We start from the raw sequence: 12,578 nt of genomic DNA on the forward strand, positions 1-12,578 counted from the left end.
ACAATATAGACGTTGTTTTGAAATTCCTCATTCGTTATTTTCAAGTCGAATCTTAATTTTTTTCGCGATGTTTTCATTGTGTGTATTTTATGTGAAGAATATTTCTTTTATACGATAGATTTGCGGGACTTACAGGGTATGAATATGAATATGGAGATACCCATATCCTTTCCCTACAAAATGATATGAAAATAGCGGTTTTGGCGTGAAGAGTAGCAAGGATATGTTTGAAGTTCGCAGTAACTATATTATAGTTTTCGTCTGATACATACTTATTAGTTATTACTAACAGTTTGGTCGCCAAGGAGAGAAGAGGCCACGCAAAACTTTCAGTTCCTTCGGCTTAATTGGTGGCAAGAGGCGCATATGTGAGCGATCTAAAAATTGTGCATGGCCTATAAATGAAAAAAAAAACTTTACATGAGTAAGTTCCCTTACGAAAGTTAAGCAGGCGTAACTAATATTGAGTTTGTAATGTTGGCAACATTGTAGAGGTGTTTACGCGCGGAGCACGTCGCCGTACATTGTTGGCGGGTGACGTACGCACCGTTTTCTATAATGTTGGTGTTATTAATGTTCACTTAGTAGCTGGCATTTCCTAGGCGGTTCATATTTTAAAATAAAACTAGCTGGTCCCGCGAGTTCGTATTCGCCAAATAAAATCCTACAAAATATTTTTCTGCAACAAAAAATATCCTTTCATTTGTTTTACTTTTTTTGCGCTAATATTCCTCTCGCTCTTTTAACGAGTTTAACTTTTATTAGCAAGCTGCACGTCATTTATCCGATACACAAATATTCTAAAATAGCCGAGTAACACCGGAAATAATGCACATCTATAGTTTGAGAGTTTATTTGGAAAGAAAACGCAGAAAATGGAATACGTACTATTTCCTGGGATTTTAACTTTATCTATCTAATACCTCATTCAATCAGAAAGATCGACAGACAGACACAGTTTCACATTTAATATATCAGTACGTCGAATACCCTAATATTCATATGCAACTATCGACGGCCAGATGTTTTGTCAGATTACTCCACCCCAGCAATAACTAACACTAATCGCCATAATCCACCGGCTTACGAGCGGAACCGTCGCAAAAAATATCTCTGATTTACACCATCTTCCTAAATTACCGCTTGTTTGTACACCTTTGACATGCCATTACAATAAAAAATATAATAACTTTTTAAACGTTGCTCACGGCCTTTATTTAAAAAGTAAAAAGTTAGAATTTGAAAATAGAACAAAAACATTTTCGCATACGGAATTCCCAATATTATGTAGTAGTATGTGGGAGTATAGGTTGTGGTATAGGCAAATTATAAATTAATGTACTTTATTCAGCTCGAAACATAAAAACCTTAATCTAGACAATTACAACATGCAAATTATTTGAATTTCAATTTATTTTTTTTATATTAGAATGTTAAGATCGCAACCGGCAGCTTAGCTAGTTTACAGTATAACCTGTGTTAAAGCCACCGGTCCCTTTCCCAACTACTTACTGCTGGCCGATTCTGTATCGTACATTCGTAAATTTTGATGGCAGAATCTCAAAAAATATCCTTGATCATTGGATATTTTTTTTATTTGCATGTTTTATACACAGAATCAGCCGTTATAAGGAAAAAAAGGATCAAAATATTTTATTGCAATTACCCCAGTATAGTCAATTTCTTTTCTCACTTTTTGCCATCAGATCCTGTATATTAGTAATTTTTGTTGACGTTTTTTAACTAATTAATCACTTTCACATCATCGAAGAGATTTAGTAGAATAAAACAATAAGCTTTTTTGTGCTGGAGGGTCTTTCCCGCGATAACAAAAGCGGAGTCCCGGCAAAATACCTGTCACCGTGACAATGAGTCATAGACAAACTATTGTTTAAGGCAATCAGCTTATGTCAAAGACTTTAAAGTCCAAAATCCTGTAAAATTACATTTTGAATAAACAGAAAAAGTTTTATATTCTCTCTATTTTGCAAATGCGTGAGAACAGAAACGTCATAGAGCAATGAGCATTCAGCAGGAAGGAAAATATTATAGTTACTTAATTGAAAATTGAAGATTAAGATTTTGTAATAATGTATGTACTTGGATATCGTAATTTTGTGAGTCATGATTTGTATGAAAAGATATTATATTTACGCGGCAGAAATTCTGAGACTCACGACTCACAAAATTACTCTCGTTTGGCTTCATCCTAATAGTTAAAATACTTTTTCCCGCCAAATCACCAAATTAAATACCTGCCAAATTCCCTGTCAGTAAAAGACTAGAGTTCTAGACACAGCGTAGATGTTGAAAACTAGCGCGTACCTCTTACCTGCCCTTACTACCACCTAATTTGTAAACTATTTACATTTAACACGTAGAATTTTCATGAATGAACGCAAAATTTGACACATCGAGCGTTCCCACACGAAATGCTAATTTCCAATGAATGAAACTACAGGTGTCCATCGCAAAAACGCGACAAAAACAAACAAAACACAGTAAAACCTGTTTTAGACACGTGCGTACCTTGCGGCCAGAGACAATAGATACTACGCCTTCCCAGATTGTAGAAAAAAAACAAAAAAAAATGGCCGTACTTGGTCAATTATTTATTGACTTGTTACGTTCCCACGTTGCCGCCTTTAAGAAACTATCCCTATTGTTGCATTTTTGTATTATTGACTTGGATGTTACTTGGACAATTGATCACTTACAACTAAGATCGCATTACAAGCCATTAAGTGGAATCTAGTTTAAAAAAGTCAAGCCAAGACAGAAAGATTTCTATGATTTTTACTGTCAATTATTTTAACTGCCTTGCATCTGTTTTAGTACTATAAATAACTGTTTTAAATCTTTAGTACCTATAGTCGAAAGCCTTACACTTGCTGACTATTATGGTATCTATTTCTAACGTAAATAGTATCTAAAATATATACTCGTATATCTCCTTTCTTTGAGTCTCCTTATCTCTACAACAATAATTGGCAGAAACAGCACCTTTGGCATTTACTAGATTAACACATGTTAGAGCTTACAACAGTTACAACTACGAACATATTATATAGTCTTTTATAACTTTGACGCCACAAACGATTATAGGATTATCTCGAGATCTTTCAATTCTCAGGTAAATAAAGACAATAATTATCCTCTCAAATCCTTCTAAATTATATTTCTTCACATCTGTTTTGGATTTATCATTGAGGTACCTTTTAGCTTAGCAAATCTTCTGCGTTATACCTTTTTTTTAAATAAAATAAGGGCGCAAACGAGCAAACGGGTCACCTGATGGAAAGCAACTTCCGTCGCCCATGGACACTCGCAGCATCAGAAGAGCTGCAAGTGCGTTGCCGGCCTTTTAAGAGGGAATAGGTTAATATAGTAAGGAAGGGAAGGGAATAGAGGAGGGTATGGAAGGGAAGGGAATAGGGGAGGTTAGAGAGGGGAATAGGGTAGGGGATTAGGCCTCCGGTAAACTCACTCACTCGACGAAACACAGCGCAAGCGCTGTTTCACGTCGGTTTTCTGTGAGAACGTGGTATTTCTCCGGTCGAGCCGGCCCATTCGTGGCGAACCATGGCTCTCCCACGTATGAGTCTATTATTATTATTGGTCAGCACGTCTCCGTTTTCTAGTGGTATATAAGAGCGCGGCTCTTGACTCGGAGGTCGTGGGTTCGATTCCCGCGTTGGAAACATGTTATTTCCAAGTTTGGTTAGGACAATGCAGGCTGATCACCTGATTGTCTGACAAGTAAGATGATCCATGCGTCGGCTGGGCATGTAAAAAGTCGGTCCTGCGCCTGATCTCTCGCCGGTCGTGTCGGTCTTCCGTCCCACTGGGTAATGAGAGTAAAGGAATAGAGAGTGCTCTTGTGTACTGCGCACACACTTGGGCACTACTTATAAAACTACTCCTGCATAGCTGGCCTGGTTTCAATGAAACCGGCCACCGTCACCGAAACCGGTGTGGGAGCTATTATATTATTATTATTATACCCAGCAAAATCTGTTTAGCAGTTTGGGCGTGAAGAGGTAACAGACAGACAGACACACTTTCGCAGTTATAATATTAGAAGTATGGATTCTTAAACAAAGAATCTTCCAGTATACAAGTAGCAATATTTCACTATGTTCCCACAGTAAACATCACCCTAAGAACAACACGGTTGAAGTATGGGACCACCGCCGCCGCCCGCGCCAGCCGGGATCGAACCCGGATCCGTCGGATTAGTGCACGTGTGCGGGTTTTTGTTCCACAGCGAGCGCATTTACATAACGCTCTAGTAAAAATATTAGAAAAATATACACTTATAAAACGTTTGGATAAAAATTATTTTTTTAAGCGAAACGTTAGGATTACGTCGTGCTTTAGTAAATTATAAGAATTGATTATACAACATTTAGATGGCAGATACAATGATGCAAAAACCGGCCAAGTGCGTGTCGGGCCACGCGCAATATACCCTATACATATTGCGCGTGGCCCGACACCGCTATAGTTTCTGTTTTTTTTTAAATGTTCAATGAATGTACATTTCATGTCATTCATTGACCATCATGTATAACACAACATTTTTTTTACGTCCGTGAACACAACATATTTTTTTAATTTTCACTTTTCCTGAGCGTGTATTTCGTAAACTGGATGAGAATTTGGAAAAACTGTATACAATCAAAATTATAGAGAATTTAATAAGCTTTAATTTCACTATAGAATATTTTTTGCTACAACGCATCGTTTTTTAGTTATTGGCAATTTGTTGACTGAACTATTGGCCGTTAACAGTTGGCAGTTGCCACTCATAAACAAGAGACTTTCTTTAAATAATTCAATTTAAAAAAATCTATTGTACCTATTTGAATGAAAAGATTCGCAAGTCGCGATTCCGAACGAACATATTGTGTCGGTTTTCAGTCAAGATGGCCGATATGGTAATGAGATGTCATTTTATTGATTTGGTCCTTAACGTTACTTATCGCGCTCCGTGTGCTCGCATAATTATGGTTCATTATACATAGTTATTGTCACTAAATCTGATAGATATTTAATAGCTGTATGAATGGGTATTGATCACTTTTGTAAACGTAAATAAAAGCATAAAAACGAAATGGACGCACTGTTTTATTATCCTGGCAGAAGAGTGTCACATCTCCTTTTGTTTTAAGTTCACTCGGAGATGATGCAATTCACTTCCGTTTCCGGTAGTTAATTTTTTAAGTAACGGTTGTGTCTTTATTGGAATAGAGAAATGAGTTTAGTATAGGTATGCTAGTAGGATCAGATTTTTGGACCCTACCAATTTAATGCTCTATCAGCGATATCACCCTTAAGATTATTCCTTAGAATTGTTTATCAAAGCTTTAATTACTATGAGATCAAAATAATGATCTGCCTATAGTTTTATCTTTTGACAGATGTCAAACTTGATGACGTGCTTATCATTTCGAATCTCGAACGAGGATTCCCGTTACGTAACAATCATCATTGTCGTGCCATGGCGGTCAATTGTTAACAAATACGGGCCTTTGTCAATTGTACCTGTGATTTTTTTTTCGGAAACGGATCTAATATTCGGAAGGTGAAGTCAGTACAATCCCGAACCTGTTAGTGTAAGGTGCAATAATTTCAAATTCATGGCAGAAAGCCTTTGACGTATTTTTTTTATTTTTGAATTTCGAACTGAGTTATAACTTATAATGAAGCAGCCATACAAGCGTGTTTTGAAAAATATTTATGACATCTGTGATTTCGAAATGGAATTTCGTAAGTGGATCATTAATTTTCTTTACATTTTTCATAAATTATATAAAAACCTAATTTGTGTTAATTAACCGACTTCTTTTCAATTAAACTTTTTCATAACTTACAAAAACTTTTTGTATTGTTACATTGACGTGCAGATTTGTTATAATTATATTTAATCATTACTTACTAGAGAAAAGATCATAATTACCTTGTTAGATATTTCTTTAAGTTATAAATATTAAGACTTGAGATGATTTTAATTTCGTAAAATAAAGAGCTACTAGTAAGTATACTGTTAATTAAATACACGTAATATATAAACAAAGCGGTATGATTTTCCCATGATTTTCCAGTCTCTATTTTAAAGCTTTCATAAAAGTTAATTTCGAAAATCGAATACGAATTCCAATGCTAGTTTATGGTCCTTTACAAATGGCCGGCCATATGTTGTGTTTATGTCGCGCAGTTTTAGCTGAGAGGGAACATTTCTGTATTTCTGTAAGCCGGCAAGGTCATTTATAAGTATTACCGTGAATAATTCATGCCGATGTTGTTTTCCTGCCAATTTGTCTTTTTCTTTTTCGTGTTTCATTTCAGCGCGATCAGCAATGTTGTTTTCCCGCCAACTCGTGTTTTTTTTTGAGTTTTCTAGAGGCAAAGGTGGCATCCATATTCATGCTGGCACTTTCGTGAAAATTATTCAACATGAATAATTCTCTCCTCGTTATTTCTCTACTTGTCTCTGTTTATAATGCAGAGAGAGGTTAAGAGTCTTAGATATTATAAATTATAATCCAATTGCATGGAATAATACAATAATCATACATGCAGCCACCATGCAGCTAATTATTTAGGGATTTGGCTAGTTTTTCATATTCATAATCTACGTACGCCGTACGGGGTGGATTTTTATGAAGAACTTCTCCCTTAATTTTTAACCGACTTCCAAAAAGGAGGAGGTTTTTTTAAATGTAGAGTAATTGTCTGAGAGAATTTATTCTCTACTTGTCAAGTGTACTGTGTAAATATAATATTGCATGATACAAATCAAAGGGTTTTAAAAGCCCTCTTTTCACCTTGGGAGAAAATTAAATGGACTATTCATTATACATTAAGTTTTCACACTGCGAAACCGTGTGTCATGCCTATAAAAGCATTCTACCGCAACAAAACAACTAATAACTGTGATAATAATTAATTATATCTATACTTACCTATACTTTTATAATATTTATTATAATTATATGAGTTTGTACTGAAATTCTTTCAGTGTTAGATAGCCCATTGATCGAGGAAAGCTATAGGATATTTTATAAAATATATTTTATCACGCTATTCGCTAAGACTAATAGAAGCGACGAAATAGAGGAAAATGTGGAAAAAAACGGGGGGAAATTATTTGAAAGGGCTCATTTCAACGCGCTAATCTCAAGAACTAATGGTCCGATTTGAAAAATGCTTTCAGTATTAGACAGCCTATTTATCGAGGAAGGCTATAAACTATATTTTGTCACGCTAAGACTAATAGGAGCGAATAAATACAGGAAAATGTTGAAAAGAAGTAGACTATTTTTTGTGAAAACATGAAACTAATAATTTGTCTGTGAAACATCTAATTTACGCGGGTGAAGCTGCGCGAAACGTCTAGTATTAAATATTTATTAGCTGCCTGAGAAGCACTCTGCATCGGCTCTACACGTACACTAATCGGAGAGCCGTTACTTCTTTTATATTATAGTTCTTGCTTCACAAACCACACGTACTAACGATGTAAGTCCATAGTTTAGTTTTTTTTTTTTTATGAAATAAGCGGGCAAACGAGCAAACGGGTCACCTGATGGAAAGCAACTTCCGTCGCCCATGGACACTCGCAGCATCAGAAGAGCTGCAGGTGCGTTGCCGGCCTTTTAAGAGGGAATAGGGTAATAGGGGAGGGTAGGGATGGGAAGGGAATTGGAGAGGGTAGGGAAGGGAATAGGGTAGGGGATTGGGCCTCCGGTAAACTCACTCACTCGGCGAAACACAGCACAAGCGCTGTTTCACGCCGGTTTTCTGTGAGAACGTGGTATTTCTCCGGTCGAGCCGGCCCATTCGTGCCGAAGCATGGCTCTCCCACGTTGCTTGTGTGAACGTTTATAGTCACCAATCTAGAATGAACCATGAACGATGAAGATATATAATATACGGAGTATCTTTGATAATATTTTGTCTGCACAGTCAATACTTTATAATCAAATTGCTTTCAATTTTGTTTCGATAGCAAAGTCAGAGCCCGAATTTATTCGAACTGTTAATCATTGTAAAGATGTATGGTGGTGCGCACAATAAACTGATTAAACCCCAATATGGTGAAACTATCGGCCCACTAAAAGCCTGTACACTGTGGAGGGGCTCTTGATATCTAAATTTACAGTAACTATCGAATCCTATTTGTTCAAGTATTCTGTATAAAACATTATCCCCCTTACTAATAAACGCTGTATAAGCTTTGAATAGTTATACAGTGTTTGTCTTCTTCAATCCAATTAAAAATGTCACTTGTGTGACAGGAACAAAACACTGTATATTGTATAACTATTCAAAGCTTATACAACGTTTATTAGTAAGGGGGTATAAAGATTAAACGACTTATGACGACCTCTGTGGCTCAGTTGGTGGGCTGTTGGTAGCTCAAGCCGAGAGTTGCGGGTTCAAATCTCGGCCCCGCCGACGGAATAAAAAGTTTTTCAAAGTTCCTGGGTAATGGATGTGTATTAAATATGTGTATCATAATATAATAAAAATCTTAAATATATGTATAGTATAAAAGTATTAAATATAATATATCCGTTGTCTGGTACCCGTAACACAAGTCCTTCAGGTACTTAGTACGGGGCCAGACTAGGTGTGAAGCATCCATAGATATTATTATTATTATTAACTAATTATCCTGTAGAGAACCTCAGCGTAACAAACTCTATCTTTCCAGCGTGCCGCAAAGAGAGTCCCCGGCCGTCCCTTAACACGGCGATAATGAAGGAGAAGAGCAAGAACGCGGCGCGCTACAGGCGGGAGAAGGAGAACGCTGAGTTCCTGGAGCTGGCCAAGCTGCTGCCGTTGCCGTCCGCCATCACCTCGCAGCTCGACAAGGCCTCGGTCATACGGCTGACGACGAGCTACCTGAAGATGCGACAGGTTTTTCCGGATGGTAAGATTTCGCTGACTTGCTAGATTTGCAAGCAATATTTCTCTGCTGGCCCTGCCCTCAGCAATAAGGCTGAAAACGAGCTACCCGAAGATGCGACAGTTTTTTGGCTCTTGGTAAACTTTTGGTACCGTGCGTGGTTGAACTCATTATGCTTGCCTAAAATAAAATTCTTTGCTCATTTAAAGTTGATGTGCTGAGGTTGGGATTTTTGGCTTTAAAAATATATATCAAAAGGCCATCCACTTAACGCTACGATGCTTGCACGGACAAATTCAATCGCAGACAGAATCGAGTAACTATACTAGATGTAAACCTCAGATGACAATTATAATTAAGATAATGGAATTCGGCTGGTTCGGACTCTGAAGTCCCTTGATGCTTCTACTCATATTTTCAAAACAATCAATAAACAGCACTCTTCATGTAACGTACTCTTTCAAGTAACTCTTCAATCTCCCAGGTCTCGGGGACGCGTGGGGCGCGGCACCAGCTCCGCCCACGCCGCGGGAGCTCAGCATCAGGGAATTGGGGTCGCACCTGCTGCAGACGCTGGACGGCTTCATCTTCGTGGTAGCGCCCGACGGCAAGATCATGTACATCAGCGAAACCGCGTCTGTGCATTTGGGGCTGAGTCAGGTAAGTACTTAAAGAGGTTTTTTTTGTTGAAGTTCAAGAATTTAGTATTTAAATCAACTGAAAATTGCATATACTGATGCAATTTTCAGTAACAGTTGAAGGTAGAGCCTTATACGGTAACCTTATGCCCACGGCCTCAGCACTATTACTTCGCGGTTATTTCTATATCGAGCCAGCTGTAGGGAAAAAACGTCAAAGATATCGGTAGCATATCAGCTATCTTGACATATATTATAACGGTAACAGAATACTTATAATAAATTTTGGATAATGAGACTGAAAGTAATGTTGAGAAGAGAATCGCACATTTGCGATTGATCATTTCGATCTATCCGAATCCATAAGAGACTCTTATAAGAAACCAGTTTAAAAACATATTTTGATATTTAAGTATGTTGAATCAAAATTACCAAATATCCCAAATGAGTGGTCTGGTCAAACTCCAAATTATTTTTAAATTATTATTTCGTCATTGTCCTCAGGTGGAGCTGACGGGCAACTCGATCTACGAGTACATCCACCAGAACGACCACGAGGAGATGAGCGCCGTGCTCAGCCTGCAACAGCCCTACACCGCGCACCCCTCACTTGGGTAAGGAATATTTAATGATCAGCGTTCTTATAACTCGTGTGTGAGACAGCATAGAGATAGTCAAGTTATGAAATTTGACCATAGGTCTCTAGATTGTACCTATGCGATATGACAGGCAATAAACACCAGCACTGCACCATGTTAAGAGTCCCTCAGTTAAGAGTACTTACTCAGCAAAATAGATAGGGAAGTTCAATTTTAATGTTCTTTATAGTGGCGCTAGAAATAAGCCACCCTGTGTTTTATCTGTTTGTGTGAAAAACCATAGATGGACCATAGGCAAAGACTTCTATTTAAACTCAGTTTAAATAGAATTCTTTGACCATAGGTTGATCAGTCATACGGGTTGTTGGTAGATCGCGATCAAACGACCACCCTCTGTGGAAGCTACTGTACATTTTTTTGATATTTTTAAAGTTGTGCTTGTTCTATCTTATCCTGGACTGCTCCAGGTACCCTGTGGGCGGTGTGTGGGGCCCAGGCGTGGACATCGAATGCGAACGCGCCTTCTTCATCAGGATGAAGTGCGTGCTCGCCAAGCGGAACGCCGGTCTCACCACCTCGGGGTATAAGGTGAGTTGCTGAGAGCAGAGTGTACGGCATGGCAGGGTGATTCTGTTATATTCTACCTAGAATAACAAAAATAACTGTACCTAGGTGTGTTGCGATAGCAATGCAACAAACAACTGCCAGCCACAGACAGACATCATAAAATTTTTGTCTGCTGCAGAGCAATGCAGTCCCAAAATACTAAATCTCCCTTCCGTTTAGAGTTGTCACTATTCGACGTAACTCGCACAGATGCTCTTTAAAATCCATCTATCCAGGCAGCAAAAGACGACCTTTTCTTTTTTTAAATACTGATTTCATTGTTGCGCAAGAAACAGGTTTATTTTAATTCGGGACCTAACGGATAATAGTAATAACAGGCCCAATACCTGGATAACCTAGATTTTCGGGGGTTCCCCTTTGATCCCGGACACCGCGTGCATCTCACCAAACAACTTCATCGTCCCAGGTGATCCACTGCTCGGGCTACCTGCGAGCGCGGCGGTTCGGCGAGGGCACGGCGTCGCTGGGGCTGGTAGCGGTAGGCCACTCCCTCCCACCCTCCGCCGTCACCGAGCTCAAGCTGCACTCCAACATGTTCATGTTCCGAGCCTCGCTGGATATGAGGCTCATCTTCCTGGACGCCAGGTGAGTTTTCTTCTTCCTTTGGCGCATGCCTCCCTGTTTTAGTAGCAGTGGTTGCCCTAGGGGGCACCGAACAGGCCAATCGTCCGGGTCTTCGCTCTTGCAGGGGCCTCGCAAGGTATTTTATCGTAAGACCTTCCGCCCGTGGCCTCGCAATGGGTAAGGCCGCTTACACCAAAGTTGAGATAAGTAAAAGTGAGTATATTACGTTAAAGTTTAAACGGGGAATTCAGGCACAAAACTTTGATGTCAAAATTGTATGAAAAAATGTCTTGCGTTTACATCCCTCCGCACAAAGCGTTCGATACATTACCTATAGCATATTAGTACACTTTAATCTCGGAAATCTCGAAAACGCACACAAATCGGAATCTGTGATAGGTACTACAAACGTTACGTAAAAACATTACGTAGTACCTAACTTATTAGAATTTTATTATGTAGTTAACTCTTCACGTTAGCACTTGGCCCTAAATGAACTAATACAAGTTCTTCATAATATCAATTCTGTACTAATATTAATATGTAGAGTTCGATATTTATCTATGACGAGTTTTGCCCGCAGCTTCGCTCGCGTTAAGAAGTATTTTCATCCCCTATTTTAACCCCTTGGAGGTAGAATTGATCAAAATCCTTTCTTAGCGGATGCCTATGTTTTATGTTTTGTTTGGGCTGTGCGTTGATAGATCACCATGTCAGTCAGTCACCTTTGAGTTTTATATATATAAATTAGTGATTACATATTATGGTCGACGTAGATGAGAGTTTAGACAGCTTGCAAATCTTGCAATCATGGTGACCGTCATGTATTCGAGTATGACTGCCCGCAGGCCGCAGGCCGCAGGCCGCAGCCCGCAGCCCATGGTTGACGTAGATTGGAGAAATTCGCTATCATGGTAACCATCATAGCCAAACTTGACCGTTGACCTCTTAATATCTCGCAGTTAATAGCCGACGCTTTTAACCTTTATCCTAACAACATAAGGGTTACTATCCCAAACTCCACTCTGTCTGAATGACCGCCGCGGCTGGTGCCTGGTCGTAAATGCGAGCGCGGCATCGATTTCACGGGGCCTCGCCTTGAGTACAATTGTGACCTTATAATGTGGTCTGTGACTTCGCGAGCTCACGGGAACCATATGCATTTTGGGGACTAAAAGTGGGAAAATTTGAAAAGCTTGTGAGGACTAAAGATTGTTGGGCTCGGTTAAAATA

General features: G+C 38.9%; 1 protein-coding gene across 2 annotated transcripts in view; it reads left to right on the top strand.

Moving 5' to 3' along the window:
- Positions 1–12,578, top strand: part of LOC121725384 (single-minded homolog 1) — a 44,615-nt gene that overhangs the window by 21,329 nt on the left and 10,708 nt on the right. For both annotated transcript variants that reach the window (XM_042112291.1, XM_042112290.1), the window contains exons 2-6: positions 8,723–8,941; positions 9,402–9,577; positions 10,060–10,169; positions 10,622–10,742; positions 11,188–11,366. In XM_042112291.1, coding sequence (XP_041968225.1) covers positions 8,767–8,941; positions 9,402–9,577; positions 10,060–10,169; positions 10,622–10,742; positions 11,188–11,366 — 761 coding nt within the window. In that variant the 5' untranslated portion in view covers positions 8,723–8,766. The remainder of the gene's footprint in view (positions 1–8,722; positions 8,942–9,401; positions 9,578–10,059; positions 10,170–10,621; positions 10,743–11,187; positions 11,367–12,578) is intronic.

Source organism: Aricia agestis, chromosome 3 (genome assembly GCF_905147365.1).
Source record: "Aricia agestis chromosome 3, ilAriAges1.1, whole genome shotgun sequence".
NCBI classification, from domain to species: domain Eukaryota; kingdom Metazoa; phylum Arthropoda; class Insecta; order Lepidoptera; family Lycaenidae; genus Aricia; species Aricia agestis.